The sequence below is a fragment of the Eutrigla gurnardus genome (assembly GCF_963514095.1).
Source record: "Eutrigla gurnardus genome assembly, chromosome: 10".
NCBI lineage: Eukaryota > Metazoa > Chordata > Actinopteri > Perciformes > Triglidae > Eutrigla > Eutrigla gurnardus.
The window spans coordinates 23168480-23186750 of NC_139924.1; the positions used below are offsets into that span (position 1 = coordinate 23168480).

Consider the following 18271-nt stretch of genomic DNA (forward strand, 5'->3'; position numbering starts at 1 on the left):
CAGCTGCAGATGTGTTACACAAGTAGGTGTGTCTGATTCGATTCGTCTCAGCTCTCCAGTATCATGACTCTGATTTTTCCATCTGCTCAACACAGACAGAGAAACAGAGTGTTGAAGTCTACTGAGTAGGAAGCAACATTTTAAAGTGAACAGTTAAAGGTGAATCAGAAGTGTCAAGGGGAAAATGTATTCTCCATGGTATGGTGTAGTCATTAATGGTGACCAATCTGTGTGTCACTGCATCCATTCTGCATGTCTCCTCCACCACTCACAATGTGATTCATCTGTTTTTATTCATTTAGGACTTTTTCTATCTGTGTGATTTCTGATTTTAAACTACAAAGAAGATTACTAACTTACGATCTACGTTTGATTCGTTTTTATTTACATGGTGATCTCTTACTTGATCATCTCTGAGAAACCATTACAGTGCATGTATTAGACTTGAAACGGAAGGATTCATTTACAAAAAAGATGCATATAAATGAGTAAACCAACATGATTACTTGGGTGCACTATAATAAAATATTATGGAAAATAAATAAAGACAGATATCTGTTTTTGCAGATACGCTCCTATGCAGAAGAGCTACAGCTGGTTGAATGCTTCAATACAGCAGAGCACCTGAGCCGACCTACCACAGACTGTTACCGTAGCATGCAGTGTGTGACCAGATTTACTGCTCATATACATTTCTGAGGTGTGTGTGTGGTGGTGTGGGTGTGTGTGTGGTGGTGTGGACGTGTATACGTGAGCCAGGCTGTTTAGGGGTGATTTACACACCTTTGGCCTTTGACCTCTAGGTGTCAGCAAAGCAACACACCATGCAACCTTTGAGACCTTTTTAGGTCCTTGTAAGGGAAGCTATTGACCAGGAAGTCTGGATGAGCTGGTCTGTGTGTGTTTGTGTGTAAAATACAAAACTATCCAACCTCTCCCTCGTGCAAAATATGTAATGAAATCAGGGCATAGCATTGGTTAAGTTAGCTTTCATCTGTTTTGGTATAAATGTGTTTCTCTTTGAGCCTATAACATGTTATGTATTTTAATTAGATACTGGGGATATCCAGTAATCAGATCTCGAGAAATGCTGTGGTATGACTTTTTCCGGCCACTGGGTGGCCTTGTTTGTCCAGTGTGCATCTCTATTTGGGTCTCGATAGCAGTGAAGCGAGAAGAGCAGCTTTGTTAAATCTATTTAAACCAATGCTCAGGCTGGATATGTATTATATATTTATTTCTGGACATATCGCATGCAAACATGGCAGGTTATGTTAAAACAATGCACTCTATGGGCAAGGACAGCTGGCCCATGCAATGTGCATGGCTTAAGTGCCAACTAGTTATGTCTCTTCTGATCCTTTGATCAGCACAAAGAAGCAGGTAAAAGTACAAACAATACGTCTACATGTTCAGTATATTGTCACTGTTGGGGACGATGGCGGTTTGAATGCATCATGTTGAGACATTTTTCATCCTTATTATCCCCCTCCTGGAGGGTTTTGAATTATCATCCGGCTAAAGGATGGGTATCGTTGTCAGCTCCTATATGGTTAACATTTCAAAGATACAGGGTTTTGACCTTAAAACTGCAGTATGTAGTCAAGTAGATGCAGTGAAGTCTTGTTAGCAGTTGATTTAGGTCATAGCACCCTCTGCTGGAAAGCAACGTTCAACAGCCACAGACGGACTGATGACATGCTTTATCCTTAAAACTGAGTAGCAGGCACCACACCTGTTGATATTTTTTCAATTCATTTTCCAAATAGAAAATAGTTTTTAGCGTAGCATATATTTTAGCATCTTACAGTTCCTGTAAATTGGTGTAGTGTGTTTGTCATTACCAGAACTGTTTTATTAAATCAAATTCTTTTTCCACGTCTTCTCTATTTTGTATAAGTAACACAAACAAACAATATTGTGACATACAAGAGTCAGTAAATTATACAATGTGCAGGTGTAACATGCAGTACATGTAGAATTTTAACATCGCTATGATAGCCAGTCTCAATCAATGGACCCCTGTTGAAGAATTGCACCATGATTTCAAACAAATATATTTTGCAATGCTGTCTTTTGTTTGTTTGTTTGACTATACAGCACATTTTCAAGCACACAGCTCAGCCTGTTCTTCTGAGAGGGCTGATAATGACAGAGGGTAGATTCACTTTAAAACTGTACGACAATTAAATAACAAACTAAAATAGTAAAATAGAATTGTAAGTAATAAAATCAGTGGTGGATTGTAGCTAAGTACATTTACACAAGTACTGTTATTATATTACTAATCTAGCCATTAGTATACAAAATATATAAAGTAGAACTGGCTTCATGACACATTACAATTTTCCATTCATAAGGGATAAAATACAGAATTATATAATATCCTTTAATAAAATGAACTCCTGATTTCCTGTTTTTTTACTTTGATATTTTATGAACATTTAGCTGAAAACATGTACATAATTTTCTAAGTGACATTTTTAATTCAGTTGTTATTCAGGAGTACTTTTAGACAATGGGGTTTCTACTTGTACTTAAGAAAAGGATCAGGGGCCACATTCATCACACTTCCTAGTACAGAGTTGCAATGAAATTCTCAGAAAATGCCTACAACTTTTGAAGTTTTCTAAGAATTACCCCTTTGAGTTAATCCGAGATCCTGGCAAAGATGAGAAGTAATTCTCAAAGCATCACAACCCTTAAGGGGACAAACTGTTAGGAGTAGGGAGGAGATCTTTAAGGAGTTTCTTAATCAGAGGAGAAAGTGATGGAGAGACTACTATTGTTGCATATTACATTTATGAAGGTCCATGGACCGAAATGTTGCTATTAATGATCTCTGCAAGCGAAGAGGACAGTGGTGGTTGTGCAATTGTAAGACATGACTTTTTAGGGAGGTGAACATGCTTTAGGGCAGGGGTGTCAAACTGATCCAGTAAAGGGCCGTGTGGCTGCAGGTTTTCATTCCAACCAAGCAAGAACACACCTGACTTGACTTATTCACCTACCTGATTGGCCTTCACACCTTGATTGGTTGGATCAGGTGTGTTCTTGCTTGGTTGGAATGAAAACCTGCAGCCACACGGCCCTTTACTGGATCAGTTTGACACCCCTGCTTTAGGGGGATTGAGCATTGATGATGTAGACTTCTGTATAAATATCTCAGCATGGATCTACGGAGGACGATGCCTTTCGGTCCACCACTTCCCGACTGACATAAGCCTTCTGACTTTGATGTTCCTCTGGCTTGTCCTCTAGCACCACCATGAGGTTGGAATCTAGTTTTCAGTTTAATGTCTTTGCAACTATTGGGTACATTTATCATTTGTGAGCATGCCAGCATTCTGGCATAAGCTTTTACCATAAAGTGCTGCGGTGCTTATTTACAGGTCGCAGAGCCTCAAGTGCAACTGTGGACTCTTGTTTTAATATCTCTGAGTTGATGTCAGCATCACCAAACCATTTTATGTGTCTTAAAGTATCTGGGTAAGCCCACTGTGAAATATTGCCCCATAAAAATTATGTATGTATCAAAACTTGTTGATAATGTAAATGAACTAATGTGAATTAGTTGTCTAGTCAATGTGTAATCAAATCCAAAAGCCTCGTGTCTGTAGAGAACATGAGGAGAAATTCATGTGGAATGGGGTGAGGGGCCAACATTCCTTATGACTAAAGTATTGCATAGGCGACTACTGATAAAGAGCTTATCCACTGCTGTTTCCGACACCCAGTCCCATGATCATGACGCACTGTGTGGAAATAATAAACCTCGAGATCCTTACTGCTGCTGAGGTAGGTCACGTTGGGATGATCGGGTGAAGAAAAGTGATGAAAACTACTAATGAACATTTCCAATGATAGCATATTCACTGCAGATAAAGTACAAGATGCATCTTTAATCTTGCAGAAAATGTGTTTTCCTTGATGGCTTGTATTTGAGCCCCAAGAGTCCTTCATGACATCACTATCTTTGTTTCATACAATCCGTAAAATCTTCATGCCCTGACTGTAAAGGTTTCCATGAAGAGATTGATGTGATAGAATAGTTCTTCAATGGTATTGATGAACAGTTTGTTATGTTACGCCATACAATAATTGCCTAATTAAATACATTGCTTTAGATATATCTATAGATGGGGTTAGTCTTTATTCTTCTTGTCTATTGTCAGCTAATCCCACGAGGAGACCAAATCCAGGTTTTCTCACACACAAAAAAAAAAAAGCTTAGCAGTTTTATATATTATATAAAATATAATAAAATGCTTTGCCCTGATGATGTCACCCAGTGCAACATTGTTTCTTATTCAGCCTTGTCATGTCGAGGCTAAGTAAATAAATGTGAGCTAATATGCTGCTTCAAAAGAAGGATATGATCACTAAAGATTATAGCATACTCCAAAAAAGGCCAGCCGTGTTTTGAAAAAGCAAATTTGTTTGCTTTGGCATTAAAGCGGCAACATTGTACTCTCCATTTATGTGAAACACTAATAGCTTGGCTCCTCACAGGCTGTCCTTTAAAACAATTTATATTTAATTAGATCCTGCGCCTAAAAGGTTAATTGCTGATTAAAATATCTTTTTTCACTCATTTGGCAAACACTTTCCTGAGTCCTAGTAGGCACCAACAAACCTGACCTTTGCAGGCTAATCTGTATTGGAATAGCAGCTCAAAGAGTAGATCCCCCGTCGCTCAGCTGCTTACATACAGTAATGAAGGCTCACTAGGCAAAATTCTCTTAGCATGATGCTCGTGGGATATACAGGTCTCCATCATGCACACATGCAAAGCTCCTACTCGTTGTATGGCGTACTTTACACCACCCTGGTACAGTATAGCACAATACAATATAATACAACTTCATTGTTTGCTGTGATGGAGCTTTTTCTCCAAGAAAAACAGTTATTTTCAAGCCTACAAATTGTGTTTTCATGACTGACGAGGCTGATTTTAAGCTTGAACTTTGTATAATACTCAGGGTTTCCATCAACGAGCACATTTCCTTACTTTTCCATTAACTATTCATCTCAATATGATATATTTATACCTCAGTTAATTTAGTAGTTGATGTTAACTCAGTGGTACACATGGGTCCCCGTGCTGTTGCACACAAATTTGCAATGACAGAAGAATCCAAAATGGTGAAAAACAAGCACAGGCACGGAGTGGCGATGCACCATTGCAGGGTATTTTGGTTGGACAAGTGACAAGAGTATGGACCAACAACACGAGGCAAACTGCCAGGTGCATAATTACAAAAGGACAGGTTGTGACACTGTTTCTGGCCTACAGCTTGAAATGAAAGCCAGTTGGTTTACTCTGTTGAGACACTCGGGGTTACTGTAAAAAAAGATTAAAGTGCCTGCCAAGTTAATAGGCTTATTCTTATCTGTTTAGATGAAAACATGAGTTATGACATAAGACAGAGACATTTTCCTCTCCGTCTCCCTATTGCTGGCACCATCTATCGTACATTACAGTAATAGATATGCGGGGACATTTCCCAGACTTGCTGTATTTGACTCCTGCATTTTTTTTTTCTTTTTTATTGTCTTTTGATGGATCCAAGTACAATATTTCACTAGTATAAACATTATACACAACTTAATAAAGCATGGTTCGGTTTTGTGTACATTTCACTCACACTTGTTTGGTTTGGTAAGCTTTTTATTCATATTCAACAAACACATTTAAATTACAAGAATTGGTTAAAAATTATATAAGCAATTTAGTCATCATCAGGCATGAGTCAAGTATCAAACTAACGGCTGCCAAACGAATACGTGTTGACATTTTTATGATTGAAAAACACAATAGAGAATATAGATCTTTGTCTGCCTTTGCTGCCTTTAGCTTTTGGAACAAATAACGTATAAGCACACAGAGTAATGTGATGATTCTGTACCACTAGGATTTTCTTTCCCCAGTTAAAGGTGTTTTGGAGTTTTTTTCCTGATCAGAAGTGATGGTGAAAGGACAGAAGGTGTGACTGTACAGATTGCAAAGCCTCTTGAACCCATTTTATAATATTTGGCTATATAAATGAAATTGACTTGTAATGAAATTGAGACGTTTTGCATTAAATGTGTATGTATTTATGCATATATGTGCATGGTCATGGCTTTTAGATTCTCACAAAAGTGCACAAATGCACAATTTCCACGTGTGCATGTGTTAACAGCCTGCCTACGTTTTACAGGGAAACCATTAGCTTTTAAAAACAAGGGTAGTCATTAGTTTAACAAGGGTTATGTAAGCAAAGGGAGCCAGCTAATGTATATCCCTGGAGATTTGCAAATGTCAAGGTCATGAGATTGCACATTTACTAGAGATTCTAGGTGCCAGAAATTAGCAATGTACCCAAACCTCCTTCTTGATTGAGTGCCTCTTGTCATGCAGCCAACCCACTTTGCCTCAGCAAAGCGTTGCAAATTAAACGCTTAGAACGTTTGCTCTCATACTCGTTACTGGCAGCGGAGGTCTGGATTGTGTTCCTTAATTATAAGAATTTGTGGTGCCTCTGTAGATGTGTTGAACTCAAGAATGTTCACACACAAAGGAATGAATTATGACGTAACACTCACACTTGGAAACACATTCACGCAGTACTCAAACCCCTTTTTTTCACATCTGTTTGAGCTACCCCCACACGCAGCAGGGTGTGAGTCGGCCACGTGCCATAGCACTGCACAGCAGGGCTTTACCTAGATGAAGACATCTTCACCCACGCACCCTCTGACACCCGTCCTCCCCACTGACAAGACGCTAAGAGTGAAGAGAGCTGCATGAAAGATTTACTAGGCAACTGAGGTGGTCTCCCTTAGAAGCTGAGTGGAGGCCGGTGGTTCAAGGCGAAAAGGAGGGAGAGAATTCCAGGGAGAATCCCGGAGCGTCTGAAGTGTAATTTTGAATTCAGAGAAGCGATTCAGTATTCTACTGCTCAGCAGCGATCTGGCTCACAGAGGCATTCACCAAGCCTCCGTCACACCCTGGATCCTGCAGATTGCATCTCAATAGAGTTTGATGGTTGATGGAAGGAGACACTTTCCTGCTCCTAAACACCAGCCAATTACAAATTCCAACTGAGGGAAAGTTTGAGATGATCATAACACAGAGATTAACACATAGTCACATGAAGGCACGTGGTCGAGGTGCCTGAGATGGTTTCCTGGAGACAAATGTACAGCACACACTGTTAAACCAACTCACTTTCAAACCCGAGTATGTGAACTAAAAGAGCCTTCCCCATGACCAAGATTTTTGATCTCTAAAAATGTGTGTCTGAAGGTTTGCTTTGTATATTTTAACCCCTCAGCTTTCAGAGCACCAGCATTTTAGTTCTATTTGACAATGAATAGACTTAGGGAAAGGTTGCGCACCACATCTCTGAACACATTGATGTGATCAAGCTGTCATATGAGCATATTCCCTGAAATGTAAAAAAAAAGAAGCTTTTCCTTTCGTAAAGTGCTTGAAATAATTCTCGACTCTGACCTGTGTGGACCTGTTTCCCCAGTCATGTTTTCATCAATGTTGCAGGAAGATATGTGAAGCAAAAATGAAAATAAAATCCTGTACTGGGAGGGGGGGCAAAACGCTTCTTTGGAAACGTCCTGCAGTATTACATCAGTTTCCCCTGCAGGGTCTTTTCAACCAGTGAGTGCATGAGAGTCATATTGCCTTGACGGTCAGTCGTGCCAAGAAAAGAGACATCTCATCTGACTCTGTCACCAATATTATTAGCTGAGTATGCCTTGCAACCATAGCTGCCTGCACTACAGCAGTGACAGTGACGTCCCCTTTCAAAATAAATAAAAATACCGTAGCTCTACTATTTAATAACTTTTACATTTAATTTCGGAAACAAATTTGTATGCCTTTGCTATGATATTTAAGCATCAGCTGCATGGTGGTTGTAAAGTTAAGTCGCGCGTCCTGTGTGAGCTGTAACTAGGACGAGGAGGCACCTGAGGAATTTGCAGCGCGGGCCAAGGTGGGACGGTTCTGCCTCGTGAGTAGACTACACAGCGCGCGCGCTCCTGTCTCCATATCACTGACACTTAACCGAATTCTCCGGAGACGGACATGCATTACGGGGCGCGCACGAGCAGCGAGGAAAAGCGCCGAACATGCACGCCGACAACCATCAAATGACACCAAACACGTGCGGTCATATTTAAACTGGTCCGGATCCAAAATTAATTCCGAGCGTAAGCTTTGTCGCGCACCGGAGTGACTCGCTAACGAGCGCAGCTACCAGCCCCGTTTGTGTTTGCACCGTGCAGTCACTTGCCCGGGGACGCACCTTGTAAAATGAGGTTTGAAAGCATCATTCTATTCGTCGCTCTCTGCTCTTTCTCCGCGTATTATATTTATGAGCCCATTCCCGAGGAGATAGAGGAGAGATGGAAACTCATGCTGACCAACTCTTTCTTCAGAAGTCTCAGCCACCTGGTAAGTAAAAAACAACATTTACATAATATAGATATATTCTTGCAGGCTATCTTGACATTAGGTCTGCTGGTAGCCTACTCGTAATTACCTTACAATTACCTCTATCTGTAATTACCCTATAGGCTATCCTAGCACCTATTTCGTATTTGACTTTAATACATGATTAAGTAACTTAGCCGTATGCCATGCAGGGTTGTCATGGTTTTGTGTGTTCTCTCAGTAGATGAAGTAATGGGTTAAACGTGTATTGTATTTTGCTGATGTGGATATAAATGCTTGTTACACCAGATTATGTCAGATGCTAATCCACGTGTTGTATAGTCTGTTCTAATTATAGAGCCTATTAAGGAAACTCCACTCTGTTTATGACCGTTGGATGCCTGTGGTTACAGTAGCCCATATGACTCTATAGGTTTAAAATACTACATCGTAAATTGTGTTGCATGGGCTGTAAACATGAGTAGTGGCTTTGCGTAACACAGCTTTGGCACCATTTAAAAAGCAATGTACCAGTCCTCTCAACTTCACTTTATTTGAGTCTGCATTGTTGAATTATTTAGCCACAGTTATGCCCGTGGACCAGGCACGCTTCCATTCATTCAACCCTCATGCATCACATGGGACATTTTGGCCTTTTCATTTTCTGGATTTTGTTTTGTCCGTGTTAACACATGTACACACTGGAATTTCAACCTCAGTCCTTATAATAAGTATATAATAAACAGTGTTGTCAAAATGCAGGCACTCAAGCCCATAAGGACAAAAATGTCCCCATTGAAATCCATTAAAAATACAATGTGTCTGTGAAGGTTCTCAGTCATCCAGGTCATGGTCATCTTTGAAAGCTTTATCGTAGGCAGCTGGACTTGCTTGAGGTTTTTTGAAGATGTTTTGCCTCCCTTCCATCCACTTACCTACGATAAAGCTTTTAAAAATGGAACACCACAATGTTTGGCCCCACGGCCATTACAGCAAGACATCAAGCATTATATTATATCAGGCTTTCCATCTAGAACAGAATAGTTTCGTTTTAACCTGATTGAACCATTTTCTCATGTTTGCCCTATGGGGCAATACATGCTTTCGATCACCACTAGGGTTATTGCAGCTGGAGCACTGCAGTGTTTGATGCAATGCATCAAAACCAATGTTGTTGCTAAATGTCATTTAATTTAGTAAACCAAATAATTGCATTTTATTTGTTTCATGAAAAAATGTGTGGCATCATAGAAAACAGATATAGACAGGGTTAACATTCAGAAATAAATATTTTATCATGACTTAAGTTGGAAGATTGAACTCTGTGAAAGTGAAAAATTATACAAATAGATACATTTATAGCAGGGGTTTTTTTTAAGATAATGAAGAAATTGATAGTAAGTGATCTATTTCTGTTATAAACTACTAAGTGACCTGTGAGAGAGAGAGAGATTTTTTAAGTGCTTTTTTTTTTGCTGTTATGGGTGCTCAATTGTACGTAGAGCTACAAATGATATAAGTGCTTCATTGTAGGGAGAGGGAGTATGTTAGTGTCAAACTAGCAGAGCATCAGCTGATTAGCCTCATGCCAGCCAACGACTGCCTGCCTCGTCAGACATAATGGAATATGAGTCATGCTTGTATAACTTTTCATGTAGTGATTCTCAAAACAATTCACTGTAGGGGTCATTTTTCCAGGAAACATCCACATGCCTGTCGCTCCTCTCTCTTTCCAACCACATAGTTTTGCTCCTGGAAGCTTTCTGTTTTGAATAATATGAGCTTCAGTCAAGGTGATCATAGGACAAACCGCCTGCAATAGGGTTGCTGTATATATAAGATGTAATACCAATGACGGACATGATGAAGTCTGTAATGTGCCCATGCTCTGTCTCTTCCAGGCAGACCTCAGTGAATTACTGGGGCTGAAGGACTACATGGGGGTGATGTATTTCATTACTCTGGCTGAAAAAGTAGTGCCTGTTTCTGACGAGCATGTCAAGGTGACAGAGGAGAAATTTGATGGAGTGGAAGTGGTGCTGTACCAGCCAAAGCAGAGGGCCAGTGACAATGAGCTGAGGAGAGCTGTCATATACCTGCACGGTGGAGGATGGTGTCTCGGTAGTTCCCGTAAGTTGATAGGCTGGCCTGTCTTCTCCTTTATCACACACAGTTATGACTCTTGACGTTTAAGGATGGATGGGAAGATGGTGAATGGATGGATGGGTAATACATATTCTGCTATTTTATTGAGGAACTATTCTGAAATTGAAGTGGCAAATGACTTTGCAGCCTTATATAGACTCCCCATGGCAGCTAATATGACAGGATTATAAATAATGAACAAACTACACAAGCCACAAAGCTTTCCAAGTTTCCTGAGGAAATAACACACCGTCTGCTGGAGCGGGGGGAACCTCAGAGGGTGGTTAGCCTTGCTAATCCAAAACGTAAAGACATGAGTGCGCATGCAGCTCGACACATTTCATGCTGTTGTTGCAATCTGTTGAATGGCTGTAACAATTACAGGGATACAGATCCTGCCAGGAAGCTAGCCTTGATGGCAGGTTGAGCTCTGTTACTGCAGTTTTACATGTATGATGATGTGTGATTTCAACAATGGATGGATGTCAATAATGCTGTGTTGTTGCAGATTCTCTTTTCTGACCCGATCTGTGTTTTACGTCTTCGCAGGGATGAGTCCATATGATCTCCTGGCCAGAAAACTGGTCACCGAGCTGAATGCAGTGGTTCTTTCTGTAGAGTAAGTGTTTCATATTTATATTTTATACGCAGCTACTGTAATGTAGTGCACAAACTGCTGTGTCATGTGTTTTATTCATAGTTACGCCCTACTGTTCCCCAAACTCTTTCTCTAAGCCACTCGCACTGAATTTGCTCTTGTTGCCTTATGTGCCTGTCGTCCCTCATTACTCACAGGCTAGATGGAAGTGAAGATGCAGTAGAGTGAAGCTAACAGGTTTTCATTTGGGTCTCACCAGGCCTTCCCCTGTCAAAGCTACACTCACTGCTGTTCTTTGGCACATCCGGCTCCAACTCTGCCTCCCAGTACCGTCACACACTTTTTCCAGTGCTCTCTCTCTATCCTCTAATTCACTGCTTACAGTTTTTCAGCTTTAGCATTCAGCTAAAATGTTAGCAATCAACAGTTAAGTTAAAGACCAGTCCTAAGTCATCAAGTGATACACTCTTTTTGTACGTGCATAACATGGCCGAGCTTGTTGACAGTGGGAGGTAGAATCTGTGTATTGGTGTGTAGTGTGTGGGAGTTTTGCCTTATCTGCCTCATTCAAATTCCATTCTGCAATCAGTTAAGGGTTCAATGACGAATTCCAACATTATACAAACTCAGCCATGTGTAACATTTGACTCACAGATTGAAACGCAAAACAATTGAGAAAATACAACTTTACGTGCATGCATATAAACAACCTTGTTTTCATAATGAAGGTGCTATTTGAAGTCACCAAGATTTTCAGATATTTACTGGAAACAATCATAGCTTTATTCTGTAGGGCTTATATGACGTATGTCTAAAACACAATTAGGTAATGCACTTATAAATATACTTTGACAGGTTTATATTTCCTAGGGATCATTTTCAGATTACGTATTTGTAAGAAGATTTTTTTATAGAGCTTGAAATAAAAGCTGTATTTTTTTATGTGCATTTTCCTTCTCTCAAGCATGGCCAAATTTAACACTTCACAAAGTTTCTCTTTGAAACATGTGCTTGCAAATGTGTAACTAGGAAAACAACAGGAAAACATTGTCATTTGGCTATAGATCTGGTTAAATAACAATGTGTTGTCTGTGCACATGGCCTTTTAAGCTTGTGTTTATTTATGCTCTGGCTTTAATCTGCACCTTTGCACTTTTTCAGATACCGACTCGCGCCTGCTCACCACTTCCCTGTCCCATATGAGGACGTGTACTGTGTGGTCAAACACTTCCTCCAGAAGAGGGTGCTGGCCCAGTACTCTGTGGACCCAGGACGCATTGCTGTATCTGGGGATAGCGCTGGGGGGAACCTGGCAGCTGCTGTCTCCCAGCAGGTACTGAATCTATTTTCCTTTCCCCCGCACCTCTTGATTTCTGGTTCACAAATGTACAAATAACTGTATAAAGATTGATTTATATTCACACATACAACCCTACATCTTCAGCATGTGTGGATGAGGTTGCAGACATCAATCAGCTCTCTTAAAATAATATCTTTGGAATTTAAGGCTCATTTATATTTGGGCTGTGGGTTAATTCTCTGATATTAACTTCACACACAGTTCACACACTTGGAACGAAGGTGTTAAGTGGTATCCAAGTATCACAATCAACTTGAGTTGTAAACAATACTTGTATGGCATTGAATTTACATGCATACTGAAGTTTACTTGTATGCACTGAGCAACTGTGACATTAACCTAAATGGCCAACAATGGCTTGACTTTGCATTACTTGTTAGCCCATGTATAATTGTCATATTGGCCCTGCTCCAGGAGACTGTTGCTGCTGGCAAGGAAGACCGATAACTGCTATGGTCAGCATGGAGCATACTGTTCTTTGTGCATTAGATTTTAAAATATGGTCATGGTGCTTTAGAGCACGTTGAGTGCACACAATGGTAGAACCGCTGCAGCCCTGGGGAATGAGGGTCTACAGTTGGTGCTAATCCTCTGTAGATAACATAAGCAAACATACATGGATATCATTCAGAAACGTTTGTTTGTGTTGGGATTTCTTTCCTTTAATAAAACGTCTGTGTCCAATTGGAAGCCGTGTCCCCTAGGATAGGATTTCACAATGTAAAGTAGACGTAGACGGCATAAAAAAGAAAACCCCCCACCAGTGACAATGTAAACGTATCACTACATTGTGGAATAATTTGGATGTATTAATGTATATGGAATATCCAGATCACTTGTGGCAGCACAATGCTGAAATGTACGGGCCAAAACTGAAGTTTAGCCAGCATGTGTAGGTTTGCCAAGAGGTTTATGTTTATCTCCACAGAAGCACAATTCTAGCTTTGTTCTACCTCGACCTCAGTCTGATGGGCCGTATCACACACAGTCCAGTTGACACAGCACTTAACAATGGAGGGGGCTGGAATCAAGTCAAATAATCCTATGGAGGACCTGCATGGAGAGCTTATGGTGTTGCACCATGGGAAGGAGCTGATCTCATTTACTGCTTCACTTTCCAAGCCTACAATTTTCTGGAGCATACATCATGTCCCTGGGTTCCCCATTAGTAGATATTTGGCGACAACACTGGCTTCATGAGTCAGACATCAGGCTTGTATTAGATGGGGAGCTGTTTGCTTCGTGCCACAACAGTGACACTCCACTGACATGGCTGTCCCCCAAAGAAGTTCCTGTACACTTTTCCTACCATTAGTCATTAAACCCCAAAATGTCATTCAGAGGAGCTCTCAGGCAGGAAGAAAATACATAACTGTCGACTCGGTGCTAACTTTCCTGCAGCGTTTGCATGCATCAGGCAAGCAGGATGCATTCTACTACTAGTGCATAGATGTATTAAACATATCCTGTTTTAATGTGGCAGTGGAGGGGGAGTATCCCATAAAAAGGGGTTCAATTTAGCTTATATTAACACATTTTATTCTTCCGCAGCACTTACCTTCATACAGGTTATGTTCTTTTACATTTAGTTTTAAGGAATTCCTAAATCATCCTCTTGTTTTATTAATGTCCGGCATCGACTGGTTGAGTTATGTTTTAGAGAAGAGCTGTACTGTATTGCAGTTCTCTTACTACATCCATGCATCCAATCCATCCAGGTAAGAGTTTTCATCAGCTCAGTGAAGATGCAAACAAACACAGAAAGCTCGGGGTGTTGCAAAATTTTCCTGTAAACAACCCTGATTAGTATCTGTCATCTCATCATGTCTCATCTTTCAGCACATATTTCATTGGGTTGAGAAATACATAATGGAATTATTATTAACTGCATACCAATCTTTCTCTGTCTGTCTTCAGTTACAAAAAGAGCCTGGGCAGCAGGTTCAGCTGAAGGCCCAAGCACTCATCTACCCCGTAATGCAGGCTCTGGATCTTAACACGCCTTCCTATCAGCAGAATCGGGACATGCCCATTCTGCCCCGCACCCTCATGGTACGATTCTGGAGTGAGTACTTCACCAGCGACAAGGCCCTTTTCAGAGCCATGATGGCCAATACTCACAACAGCCCTGAGTCTTCGAGCCTACTGAAGTTTGTCAACTGGAGCGCCTTCCTGCCAGAAACATATCACAGAAAATACAACTATAGCGCTCCAGCTGTGGTGCAGGGAGTCGAAGGGGAGGCAGTTGGGATGGATGGACCATCTCGATCGTTGGCTGACCCGAGGGCATCCCCCCTGCTAGTTCCAGACGCTGCCTTACGCTCTCTGCCCAAGGCCTACATTCTGACATGCGAGTATGATGTTCTCCGAGATGATGGGATCATGTATGTCACACGGCTGCGTGCTGCTGGTGTTGAGGTGATGCATGAACACTATGACACAGGTTTTCATGGAGGACTGATGTTCACCGTGTGGCCGACTGACTTCCTGATTGCACGTCGCATGACAGACAACTATATCAAATGGCTCGAGGAAAACTTGTAAAAAAAGAAACTCTTGACTGTCAATAGTCATTCCAGCTTTTCCACAATGCACCAGTGTTTGGTTAGGTACGATGTTTTCCCATCTGGTGTTAAAGCTTTTGTTTTTAATTTCTTTTCTTTGGTCACACTGTCACGCTATTTCTCAAACATATTGAGAAATATTATTCTGTTATTCCACTCATGGATTCTACCACATTAGATCCCCATGGGCAATTTCTTCACATAAACTGGTTTTGACTGAACCACAACAGCAACATATGGCACCATCACTCATGCAAGTACTTGATTGTCATGCAATGTTGTGATCATTGTCCCACAAACCTAATACTGGCTGATCTAACGGGGGGGAATTCAAACAGTCACTCACAAAAGTTGTGTTGAAGATGGCTAAATGTTTTTTTAGCTTGCCTTTTGTGGTGCTGCTCATTCTTGTTTCAAATCACAGGACCTTCTACCTGACCTTATATAACTATTGCTGTAAGTAAGTGATGAATGCCACAAAAGAAATCTGAGCTATCCCATGTGGGCTTTGAAGAATCCAGTGTGTGTCTTGGCAAAGGAGGAAATGATTCTCAAAGTCTTGTTGGCTTTTTTGTAGGCTCAAGGCTAAACACAATGACATTTGATGAGCCACATTCCACACAGATTAATGCTATTTATACATTAAGTTAATGCTGTTAACTATTTGCATACCTCTTAACATACTTCATACCTTGCTAACACACATTTTTATGATTGAGCTTAGTGGAGTGTGATGTAGAACTATGATGGGATAATGTCCAATATGTAATTTGGGCAGCATTTTATTTGGAGCCTTAATATTTATAGCACATGAGTTCCCTGTTAGAGTATAATACACATCCATTTGTTTGTGTGTGTGTGTGTGTGTGTGTGTGTGTGTGTGTACGTGTACTATCCCCTTCATTGTTCAAGTGGTAGTGTGAGTAGAGGGTTTGTAGGTGTTAATTTGACCCACATCAGGGGAATTCAGTTAAAATCTAAAGAGGTCCAGTGAACATTTCCTCCCAGCAAAGGTCTGAACCGCATAACGTCTGAATTGTGTCATATAGCCTGTGGTATTTCCACATAATTTCAACTTCCAATATCCATTGTCCACAGAATCTATAGAATAAAATAAATAGAAATTGCCGCTTTATAAATAAAGTGCAAGCTTTGAGTCGCCCCTTTTTGTCTTATAGATTTCAGTTTATTAGAACCTCGTCCCTGAACCTGTCCTAAAAGCATTCACAGGAAATGTGGTTGCCAACAATCAAATACGGTGGATGGAAACCATTTACTTGTCTCTTTCTCTCCCATTATACCTTTTTATCTTTAAGTCTGTGGGTGACATCACTTCGTAACTTCTCGAACAGTGAGGTAAAGGTTACCAAATAAGAATCCTCCATTTAAATGTCTCTGTTCTCACTGTTCTTCCAGCTTTAATGTTCAAAGGAGTCACAGTTGGTATGAAAATTGCTTTAGACGTTTTTTTTCTCTTCCCAGTTAATCAGTTAATAAAATACAATATCACATTTAATATGTCACTTTTGAATCAACTAACAGTTTGTCAGAGAAACTTCGCTCATCTGCATGAGCACTGCTACATTCTCATCTGTAGATATGACTATTTCTGTTTTTGGTTCGGATTCCTTCTTTGAGAACTCATTATCATTTGTATAATTTTTAATGTCTGTCAATAAATTGGGTTGACCTGTAACTACGGATTAATTGTACTACTTACTGTACTGTATTGTACTGTGTGTGTGTGTGTTTGTGTTATCACATACCATGTAAAGAGATAAAGACGTGCCAAAATAGTCAAACAAGGAACAGAAGTGTCTTGTCGTCGTACATGATGTGACGTCACAGTGAGGATATTAAAGTGATAAAGGATGTTTTCTGTGTAGACTGACTCAGACGGGCTAAATCCACTTGGCGCCGCTTCTATGAGCCATCCAGGTTGGAACAGTTGAGGATACAGCTGAGGGAGAGCAAACAGTTGATCTGCAAACATACTGCAGATTATGTCCATAAATCTACCACTTAACACCTCCACATGTTCTATTCAATGGGTTGGAAAAAACATAATTTCTTTTTCTTTGGATAGCAAAGAGGATGATGCATGAGTGCAAAAAACCCCAACAACATTTATACAAAAGGATGATTCAAATTCATGTCTCTCTCTATGCTGGCCTTGTGTGGAGGTGTGCATATAAATGAGGACAAATAACAGTAACGTGAAATGGATTATGGTAGATGATTCCTTGAAACTGTTAATAACATGTGACGTTTTTGCACAGATTATACCAACATACAGTAGGAATGTGACTAAGCACGAGAAAGCATGCACACACTGCTAATATAAATATGCACTTTGTGTAACGTGAGTTTCTCTCAGGTTTGGTGAAACACTATTCTCCCTTGAGGCTTGAAAATACTTCATGTCGTTTTCAAAGGTCGAATACAGAACGTTTTGAAGCCAAACCCAGTCAAGGTATTTTTTCTTCATTACTTTTGAGTCTCAGACAAATGATAATAACTCCTTTCATTTTTCACACATACACTTTATCTTGACATTATCAGTGCTAAGTGACTCCAGAGTTATGGCAGAAGGGCCTCTTTTCTGTAAGAGAAAAACAGTGTAGCATTATAATCACAGCAAAGTAGAGGCCCTTTCTCTCTTTTTTTCTGTGGACTTAGAATGATAAAATCTGGTTTTAGTTTTTATTCATAATTATCGATTAGGAATGTGCTTTCCTACAACAAGTGTGAATGACTCATTGAGTTGTTCTGGCTAGCTAGCTTGCTCAGCCCGTGCTCATTAGAGAATATTAAAAACAACACTAACCTTTGGTTTTGTTTAGTTCGTTTCCTGTTTTATTTTGAAGATCTCTGCCTCTTGTACCCTTTTTGTTTGACTTCTTTTTTTTTTTGGTTTTCCCTTGTTTTTTCCTCTGCGTCACCTGTGTTGTATTAGCCTCGTCAGCCTCGCTCTGCTCCCTTTGTTTTTTTCCACCAATCCATCAGTTTCTTAGCCTGCCCTGACGTCAGCCCACCTGTGTCTTGTTTTCTGATTCGTTTCTTGTGGATTTGGTTCATGCTTAGTTTTTTGGATTGTCTCCTGTTATCTGCTTGTTTTTGGACTTCCAGCTGTAAGTTACCTTCTTCATTAAATCATTGTACTTCTG

General features: G+C 40.3%; 1 protein-coding gene across 1 annotated transcript; it reads left to right on the forward strand.

Moving 5' to 3' along the window:
- Nucleotides 1-7989: 7989 nt before the first annotated feature.
- On the forward strand, nt 7990-18271 carry aadac (arylacetamide deacetylase). The gene is made up of 5 exons (XM_084018907.1): nt 7990-8458; nt 10339-10567; nt 11132-11201; nt 12342-12513; nt 14458-18271. The coding sequence occupies exons 1-5, from the start codon at nt 8318-8320 to the stop codon at nt 15082-15084; spliced, it is 1239 nt and encodes a 412-aa protein (XP_083875033.1). The 5' UTR covers nt 7990-8317; the 3' UTR covers nt 15085-18271.